Below are 10,572 nucleotides of genomic sequence, written 5' to 3'. Positions count from 1 at the left end.
TCACCTGGTTTTTACCCAGTATAATCGTGGCTCGAAAGTATATAGGTTTCATCGGGTCTAGGATCGGGTTCGGGTCTAATAAATAGACCCGGTATATATTTCGGGCCGGGTCTGGATCACATCAAACCTGGTTTCACCCGACCCATGCACACCCCTAATAGGTTATAAAAGGATAAGAAGGAAAAAGAGAGGGTTTTATATGGCGATGGAACTTGTGTGATAGCTATTAGCTTTCCACCAAGATATTAACAAGTTATATATTGTTTTGGGTTATGCTATTGTTTTTTGAAAAATATTTTTGTGTATTTATTTGCAATGTAATTATATTATATTATTATATTATCACCAAAAAATAAAATGGACGATTGTGACGGAAACGTTTTCTTTAAAGGGCAACTCAATATTGTCGTATCCATTTTGAGAATATACTTTAAGGTGAGTTCTACTCAACCCTCTCTAAAATAATATGTAAATTATTCTCTATGATATGGTTTATTTTAATTGAATGTTTAATTTTAGTTTGAGTTAATTTAACCCAATAAAAATTAACATCTTAACTAAAATAGGATCATTTTGTAACTAAATATTTTTTTAAGATGGATGATTATATAATTTTTGTAAATACTTGTTCATTCACATTCCTCTCATTTACTTTCAACTTCAAAATTTGCATTTTTTTTGTCTAAATTATCTTTCTAGCTATCCATAAATCAAATCTTAGATCTTGACAAAACTAAAATCCAAACTCTTAATAGGAGCTAAAAATATCAGAAATTAGATACTCTCTAAAACTAAGAGAAATAAGAAAAGATAGTATAATCAACAAAAGTCTAAATTAGCCAAAAAAATTATTGTGTCAGATTGACAAGACTATGTTAAATTTTTTTAGTCGAAATTGCACACAACAACTATTATGATAAGAGTAACAAATAGTGTTAATTATTTTTAAAATAAATATATAATTTTAAAATATTATCTTACTAACATTACTCTTTACAAAAAGTACGTTTGTCTTATCGTAATCAACTTGAAAATTACTTGACATATATATCGATCTTATTTCCTTCTTATTACAAACTTCTTTGCCTTTCTTCAACACGCCACACCAGTACACCATAATTAGGCACAAAACTAAAACCAAATTTTGGTGCATATCACATTAACAAAACCAATATTTTATATTATCTTCTCTTTAATTTCAAATTTTAAATAAATATGGAACCGTTAATAAGCTTTAACAAAAGAATCAGTACAGTGTAGAACAAACAAAATTTCAACTTACATATTAACAAGAATCATGCAATTTTTTTAAACAATTAAGTTGATTCATATAATCATATTATTAATAAGAATAAGTTGAAGCTCTTTACCATGCCATGTTGAGGTTTGGAAGGGTCTTGGTAAACACCGACTCTCATGTTTTCGGTGTAGGCGAGGGTGGGGTCAAAGTCACTGAGAAGAATATCCTTTTTCTCGACGAGATCCATGTCGAAGAGGTGGGAGAATGACTTAACGTAAACGACGACGATGACATTAGGGTTAACGTTCAGGAAGAATGAGAACGAGGGAGGAACGTTGGTACGGAAAACTGTGCTATTGTGCTTTTCAATTCTTTTCCTGAAGAAGCTCTCGGGCTTCTGGAACCAGAAGTAGTCGAGCCTGTCGGATATTGAACCCACCAACGGCCATCCGTAGTTTCCCGGGATCTGCCGTAATGGGAGATCCACCGGCGGCGCTGATGACGGAGTGGCCAGTAATGGTGGTGGTGGAGGAGGTGAAAATGACATAGGTTATAAAAGGATAAGAAGGAAAAAGAGAGGGTTTTATATGGCGATGGAACTTTTGTGATAGCTATTAGCTTTCCACCAAGATATTAACAAGTTATATATTGTTTTGGGTTATGCTATTGTTTTTTGAAAAATGTTTTTGTGTATTTATTTGCAATGTAATTATATTATATTATTATATTATCACCAAAAAATAAAATGGACGATGGTGACGGAAACGTTCTCGGTAAAGGGCAACTCAATATTGTCGTGTCCATTTTGAGAATATACTTTAAGGTGAGTTCTACTCGACACTCTCTAAAATAATATGTAAATTATTCTCTATGATATGGTTTACTTTAATTGAATGTTTAATTTTAGTTTGAGTTAATTTAACCCAATAAAAATTAACATCTTAACTAAAATAGGATCATTTTGTAACTAAATATTTTTTTAAGATGGGTGATTATATAATTTTTGTAAATACTTGTTCATTCACATTCATCTCATTTACTTTCAACTTCAATATTTGCATTCTTTTTTTGTCTAAATTATCTTTCTAGCTATCCATAAATCAAATCTTAGATCTTGACAAAACTAAAATCCAAACTCTTAATAGGAGCTAAAAATATCATAAATTAGATACTCTCTAAAACTAAGAGAAATAAGAAAAGATAGTATAATCAACAAAAGTCTAAATTAGCCAAAAAATTTATTGTCAGATTGACAAGACTATGCTAACTTTTTTTAGTCGAAATTGCACACAACAGCTATTATGATAGGAGCAACAAATAGTGTTAATTATTTTTAAAATAAATATATAATTTTAAAATATTATCTTACTAACATTACTCTTTACAAAAAGTACGTTTGTCTTATCGTAATCAACTTGAAAACTACTTAACATATATATCGATCTTATTTCCTTCTTATTACAAACTTGTTTGCTTTTCTTCAACACACCACACCAGTACACCACAATTAGGCACAAAACTAAAACCAAATTTCGGTGCATATCACATTAACAAAATCGATATTTTATATTATCTTCTCTTTAATTTCAAATTTTAAATAAATATGGAACCGTTAATAAACTTTAACAAAAGAATCAGTACATTGCAGAACAAACAAAACTTCAACTTACATATTAACAAGAATCATGCAATTTTTTTAAATAATTAAGTTGATTCATTAATCATATTATTAATAAGAATAAGTTGAAGCTCTTTACCATGCCATGTTGAGGTTTGGAAGGGTCTTGGTAAACACCGACTCTCATGTTTCCGGTGTAGGCGAGGCTGGGGGCAAAGTCTACGAGAAGAATATCCTTTTTCTCGACGAGATCCATGTCGAAGAGGTGGGAGAATGACGTAACGTCAACGACGGCGATGACATTAAGGTTAACGTTTAGGAAGAATGGGAACGAGGGAGGAACGTTGGTACGGAAAACTGTGCTCTTGTGCTTTTCAATTCCTTTCCTGAAGAAGCTCACGGGCTTCTGGAACCAGAAGTAGTCGAGCCTGTCGGATGTTGAACCCACCAACGGCCATCCGTAGCTTCCTGGGATCTGCCGTAATGGGAGATCCACCGGCAGCGCTGATGATGGAGTGGCCAGTGATGGTGGTGGTGGAGGAGGTGAAAATGACATAGGTTATAAAAGGATAAAAAGGAAAAAGAGAGGGTTTTATATGGCAATGGAACTTGTGTGATAGCTATTAACTTTCCACCAAGATATTAACAAGTTATATATTGTTTTGGGTTATGCTATTGTTTTTTGAAAAATGTTTTTGTGTAATTATTTGCAATGTAATTATATTATATTATTATATTATCACCAAAAAATAAAATGGACGATGGTGACGGAAACGTTCTCGATAAAGGGCAACTCAATATTGTCGTGTCCATTTTGAGAATATACTTTAAGGCGAGTTCTGCTCAATCCTCTCTAAAATAATATGTAAATTATTCTCTATGATATCATTTATTTTATATAAATGTTTAATTTTATTTTGAGTTAATTTAACCTAATAAAAATTAACATCTTAGCTAAAATAGGATCATTTTGTAACTAAATATTTTTTTAAGATGGGTGATTATATAATTTTTGTAAATACTTGTTCATTCACATTCATCTCATTTACTTTCAACTTCAAAATTTTCATTCCTTTTTTGTCTAAATTATCTTTCTAGCTATCCATAAATCAAATCTTAGGTCTTGACAAAACTAAAATCCAAACTCTTAATAGGAGCTAAAAATATCAGAAATTAGATACTCTCTAAAACTAAGAGAAATAAGGAAAGATAGTATAATCGACAAAAGTCTAAATTAGCCAAAAAAATTATTGTGTCAGATTGACAAGACTATGCTAACTTTTTTTAGTCGAAATTGCACACAACAGCTATTATGATAGGAGCAACAAATAGTGTTAATTATTTTAAAATAAATATACAATTTTAAAATATTATCTTACTAACATTACTCTTTACAAAAAATACGTTTGTCTTATCGTAATCATCTTGAAAACTACTTAATATATATATATATATATATATATATATATATATATATATATATATATATCGATCTTATTTCCTTCTTATTACAAACTTCTTTGCTTTGCTTCAACACGCCACACCAGTACACCACAATTAGGCACAAAACTAAAACCAAATTTCGGTGCATATCACATTAACAAAACCGATATTTTATATTATTTTCTCTTTAATTTCAAATTTTAAATAAATATGGAACCGTTAATAAACTTTAACAAATGAATCAGTACAGTGTAGAACAAACAAAACTTCAACTTACATATTAACAAGAATCATGCAATTTTTTTAAACAATTAAGTTGATTCATATAATCATATTATTAATAAGAATAAGTTGATGCTCTTTACCATGCCATGTTGAGGTTCGGAAGGGTCTTGGTAATTAAACACTGACTCTCATGTTTCCGGTGTAGGCGAGGCTGGGGGCAAAGTTTCCGAGAAGAATATCCTTTTTCTCAACGAGATCCATGTCGAAGAGGTGGGAGAATGACTTAACGTCAATGACGGCGATGACATTAGGGTTAATGTTCAAGAAGAATGGGAACAAGGGAGGAACGTTGGTACGAAAAACTGTGCTCTTGTGCTTTTCAATTCCTTTCCTGAAGAAGCTCTCGGGCTTCTGGAACCAGAAGTAGTCGAGCCTGTCGGATGTTGAACTGGTGCACGAAATTGCAATCACACTTTTTGCAATTCCGCACAACTAACCAGCAAGTGCACTGGGTCGTCCAAGTAATACCTTACGTGAGTAAGGGTCGATCCCACGGAGATTATCGGCTTGAAGCAAGCTATGGTTATCTTGTAACTCTTAGTCAGGATATCAATAATTCTTAGGTTTAATTGTGAAAAGTAGAAGAACATGAAATAAATACTTGTTTTGCAGTAATGGAGAACAGGTTGAGGTTTTGGAGATGCTCTATCTTCTGAATCTCTGCTTTTCTACTGTCTTTTTCTTCATACACGCAAGGCTCCTTCCATGGCAAGCTATATGTAGGGTTTCACCGTTGTCAATGGCTACCTCCCATCCTCTCAGTGAAAATGTTCAATGCGCTCTGTCACAACACGGCTATTCATCTGTCGGTTCTCGATCATGTCGGAATAGAATCCAGTGATTCTTTTGTGTCTGTCACTAACGCCCCAAAATCGTGAGTTTGAAACTCGTCACAGTCATTCAATCCCTGAATCCTACTCAGAATACCACAGACAAGGTTTAGACCTTTCGGATTCTCTTGAATGCCGCCATCAATTCTAGCTTATACCACGAAGATTTTGGCTAAAGAATCCAAGAGATATCCACTCAATCTAAGGTAGAACGGAGGTGGTTGTTAGGTACACATTCATAGGTGAGAATGATGATGAGTGTCACGGATCATCACATTCATCAAGTTGAGGAGCAAGTGATATCTTAGAATGGAAACAAGCGTGTTTGAATGAAAAACAGTAGTAATTGCATTAATCCATCAAGATACAGCAGAGCTCCTCACCCCCAACCATGGGGTTTAGAGACTCATGCCGTAGAAGATACAATAAGAAACGTGTAATGTGTCATGAGGTAAAGATACAATGTCAAAAGATCATATTTATAGTGAACTAGTAACCTAGGATATACAGAAATGAGTAAATGACGTAAAAATCCACTTCCGGGGTCCACTTGGTGTGTGCTTGGGCTGAGCATTGAAGCTTTCATATGTAGAGACTTTTTCTGGAGTTAAACGCCAGCTTTTGTGCCAGTTTGGGCGTTTAACTCCAACTTTTGTGCCAGATCCGGCGTTAAACGCTGGGAATTCTGAAGCTGATTTGGAACGCCGATTTGGGCCATCAAATCTCGGGTAAAGTATGGACTATTATATATTGCTGGAAAGCCCTGGATATCTACTTTCCAACTCAATTAAGAGCGCGCCAATTGGGCTTCTATAACTCCAAAAAATCTACTTCGAGTGCAGGGAGGTCAGAATCCAACAGCATCTGCAGCCCTTTTCAGCCTCTGAATCAGATTATTGCTCAGGTCCCTCAATTTCAGCCAGAAAATACCAGAAATCACAGAAAAACACACAAACTCATAGTGAAGTCTAGAAAAGTGAATTTTAAATAAAAACTAATAAAAATATAATAAAAACTAACTAAAACATACTAAAAATATACTAAAAACAATGCCAAAAAGCGTATAAATTATCCGCTCATCACAACACCAAACTTAAATTGTTGCTTGTCCCCAAGAAATTGAAAATCAAATAAGATAAAAAGAAGAGAATATACTATAGACTCCAAAATATCAATGAAACTTAGCTCCAACTAGATGAGCGGGACTAGTAACTTTCTGCCTCTGAACCAAGGTTGCGAAAACCGAACCGGTCATTAAACCGGTCAAGTAACTAGTTTAATGGTTCAATGGTTCAACCGGAATCGAACCGTGGTTAGACCGGTTTAATTAAATATACAATAAAATTATTAAAAATTTAATATATAATTAAAATAATTAACATAAATAATAATTAGCATAAATAATTAAATATTAAAAAAATTTAATTTCTAATTAATTCTCAGATTCTAATAAAATGATCAATATAAATACCCAGAATAATCACTCCCAATCCAAATACATACAACTATACAAGCCAGAAAATCCAAAAGCATAAGAAAATTCAGCAACTCAACCATAAGAAATTGAAATTCAGATACACTCACAATCCAAGGACACTCACAATTCAAGTTCAGCAAATCACACCCCCAATAACCCTAACTTAGAAAAAAAACACAAAAGAACAGCAACTCAATCATCAGAGAACAGCAACTCAATAATCACAGTAACTCAGAATCAATAAAACAAAATGAACAAACATAAATGGAAGCAAACATAGATTTCAGTTGTGCATACTCATAATCATAAACATTATTCGGTTCTAGAATCATACAAAAACAAAAACTCAGAATAATAAAACCCAGAGATAGAGACAGAGAGGTTGGAACAAAACTCAACTGCTAGCAAAGGAGAAACGGTGAGACAGAAACAGAGATGAGGGAGGAATGGCGAGACAGAGACAGAGACCAAGACGATGGAGGAACGAAACTCATTTGCTGGGGAGGGTAGAACGGCGAGATAGAGACGAGGACATGATTCAAACTGACAGCTCCTCGATCTGCAAGTCTACAACCACGACGACGATGTAGAGAAGAGTAGAAGACGGCAACGAACTTCGACATGCAAGTACAGAGGCGACGGCGTGGAGGAGAAGAAGATCAACGGCCAAGGACTTCGATCTGACCTTCTGTCCGTCACTGCTGGCGCGACGACACCCTTTGGCTGACGAGAAGAGTTCGGCGGCGACGGAGGCGGTGGCTGCTGCTGCTGGTTGCTGAGAGATAGAGGGATAGTGGGTTAGGGTTCCGTTTAAGTGCGAGGGAAGGTAAGAATGGTGGTCAGCTTTCCGGACGATGGGTCGCCGGAGACTGTTGTTGTTGGCTGAGAGCGAGACGAGGAGGAGACGAGGAGGCAGGGGCTGCTGGTGCCTGGCTGAGAGAGAGAGGGGGAAGTAGCACCGTAGTGGGTTAGGGATTTGGGTGAGTGAGACTGATGAGAAGGAGGGAGAAGGGATGCCGTGGTGGTTGCTGGGAGCTGATGTTGGCGGCGGTGTTTCTCTCAAAGGTTAGGCTGAGGCAAATTAGGGATTTGGTTGGAATGTGAGAGTGAGACAGAAGGGAGAGGGTCGGGTGTTTTGGGGGGGTGGGGTTTTTACGTTTTTTTTTTTTTTTTTGTGAGAGAACCGGTTTTTGACCCGGCCGGTTCATCCGGTTAACCACCGGTTCGGCCGGTTTTTAAACCGGTTTTTTGCAAGACGGTTTTGCGTGTCAACCGGACTGGCTATAAGACCGGTTCCCGGTTAATCCGGTCAAACCGGCCGGTCCGGTCCGGTTTTCAGAACCATGCTCTGAACAGTTTTGGCATCTCACTTTATCCTTTGTAGTTTAGAATGATTGGCATCTATAGGAACTCAGAATTCAGATAGGGTTATTGATTCTCCTAGTTAAGTATGATGATTCTTGAACACAGCTACTTTATGAGTCTTGGCTGTGGCCCAAAGTACTCTGTCTTCTTGTATTACCACTGGATACATACATGCCACAGACACATAACTGGGTGAACCTTTTCAGATTGTGACTCAGCTTTGCTAGAGTCCCCAATTAGAGGTGTCCAGGATTCTTAAGCACACTCTTTTTGCCTTGGATCACTTTTTATTAAATTTTTTCACTGCTTTTTCTTGCTTCAAGAATCAATTTGATGATTTTTCAGATCCTCAATAACATTTCTCCTTTTCCATCATTCTTTCAAGAGCCAACAAGTTTAACATTCTTTAATCAACAAATTCAAAAGACATATGCACTGTTCAAGCATTCATTCAGAAAACAAAAAGTATTGTCACCACATCAAACTAATTCAACTAGTTTAAGAGATGAATTCGAAATCCTGTACTTCTTGTTCTTTTGTGATTAAAGCATTTTTCATTTAAGAGAGGTGGATTCATAGGACATTCATAGCTTTAAGACATGAACCTTAAATTTTATTAATCATGAACTAAGAACAAGACTCAAAAATAGATATAAGATAGGACTAATAGTAATAGAAAACAAAATTTTAAATGACTCTAAAATAGACTCCTAATGATAGAGGTTATCACAGAGTTAGGACTCAACAACTTTGATTTTGAGAAGTGGATGCTCCCTCAACTTGTGGGGTATTTGACCCTTCAAGGGAGAGCTTCTGGCGCTTCAGCTCCTGTAACTCACGCCCCTGCTTCTCTTGTTCTTTCAGCAATTTGCAGAACATGCAGTTTTGATTCTGCTGTTCTTCCTTAATTTGTTTCATAGCTTCTTGCAGCTTGGCAACAGATGCTTCTAGGAGGGTCCAGTAGTCAATTTCAGGAAGTTCAGGGAGGAACTTCTGCGCCCTCCTTTTGATAGAGTTATCTTGCATTTGTCCTTCCATTGACTTCTTGGTGATTGGATGTTCGATTGGGATGAATTCATCTACTCCCATCCTCACCCCAGCATCTTTACATAGCAAAGAGATTAAGCTTAGGTAAGCCAGTTTGGCTTCAGTGGAGTTCTTGTTTGCAATTGTGTAAATCTCACAAGCAATCAGATGATGAATCTCCACTTCTTTTTCCAGCATAATGCAATGAATCATCACTGCTCTCTTGATAGTAACCTCAGAACGGTTACTAGTGGGCAAAATAGAACGCCCAATGAAGTCTAACCAACCTCTTGCAACTGGTTTGAGATCTCCCCTCTTGAGTTGGTTTGGGACACCTTTTGAATTGGTCATCCACTTGGTTCCAGGGAGGCATATGTCCTCTAGAACTTGATCCAACCCCTTATCTACTCTCACTATTCTCCTATTAAAGGATTCAGGATCATCTTGTAGTTGAGGCAATTTGAAGACTTCTCTTATTTTGTCCAGATGGAAGTAAATAATTCTCCCTCTGACCATGGTTCTGTAGGTATGAAAAGCAGTTCCAGTCATTCTCTGCTTATCTGTCAGCCACATATTTGAGTAGAATTCCTGAACCATGTTTCTTCCAACCTTTGTCTCAGGGTTGGTTAGAACTTCCCATCCTCTATTTTGAATTTGCTCTTGGATCTCCGGATATTCATCTTCTTTCAGATCAAATTTAACTTCTGGGATCACTGACCTTAGACCCATTATTTTGTGGTAATGGTCTGCATGTTCTTTGGTTAAGAACCTCTCTTGACTCCAAAGATCCTTTGGAGCATTCTCTTTCTTGCCTCTTGAATTGGTTTGTTTTCTTTTGGGAGCCATGATCTTGATGAGCCTTAGCTTAGTGATCACGGAAAAACACACCAAACTTAGAGGTTTGATTGTCCTCAAGCAAAAGAAAGGAAAAAAGAGAGAGAGAGAGAGAGAGAGGAGGAAAGCAAATTCGAATGGTGGGGAAAGGGGGATGGCCGAACGTGTATTTATAAGGGAGGGGGAGAGATTTCAAAAATTTTGAAGGAGATTTGAGAAGATATGGAAAGAATTTGAGAAGATATTTGAGTTTTTGAAGAAGATTTGGAAAGGATTTGAAAGAGATTTGAAGAATGATTTTAATTTTTGTGATTTGAAGGTGAATGATGAAAGTTTGTAAGTGTTCATGCATAAAATTATGGATCAAAACAAGAAAGTTTGAAAAAATTTGAAGTGGAAAACAAAATCTCTGTCCCCTACCTTTTTGGCGTTAAACGCCCAGAATGGTATCCAT

General features: G+C 36.0%; 2 protein-coding genes across 2 annotated transcripts; both read right to left on the bottom strand.

The window, feature by feature from the left end:
• Nucleotides 1–1,334: 1,334 nt before the first annotated feature.
• LOC130945802 (linolenate hydroperoxide lyase, chloroplastic-like) lies at nt 1,335–1,787 on the bottom strand. Its single transcript, XM_057874499.1, has one exon. It carries the CDS (start codon nt 1,785–1,787, stop codon nt 1,335–1,337), a length of 453 nt encoding a protein of 150 aa, XP_057730482.1.
• Nucleotides 1,788–2,961: 1,174 nt separating this feature from the next.
• On the bottom strand, nt 2,962–3,414 carry LOC130945801 (fatty acid hydroperoxide lyase, chloroplastic-like). Its single transcript, XM_057874498.1, has one exon. It carries the CDS (start codon nt 3,412–3,414, stop codon nt 2,962–2,964), a length of 453 nt encoding a protein of 150 aa, XP_057730481.1.
• Between the last annotated feature and the right edge of the window lie 7,158 nt (nt 3,415–10,572).

This window comes from Arachis stenosperma, chromosome 8 (genome assembly GCF_014773155.1).
Source record: "Arachis stenosperma cultivar V10309 chromosome 8, arast.V10309.gnm1.PFL2, whole genome shotgun sequence".
Lineage (NCBI taxonomy): Eukaryota > Viridiplantae > Streptophyta > Magnoliopsida > Fabales > Fabaceae > Arachis > Arachis stenosperma.
This window is presented reverse-complemented; position numbering and strand designations above follow the sequence as displayed.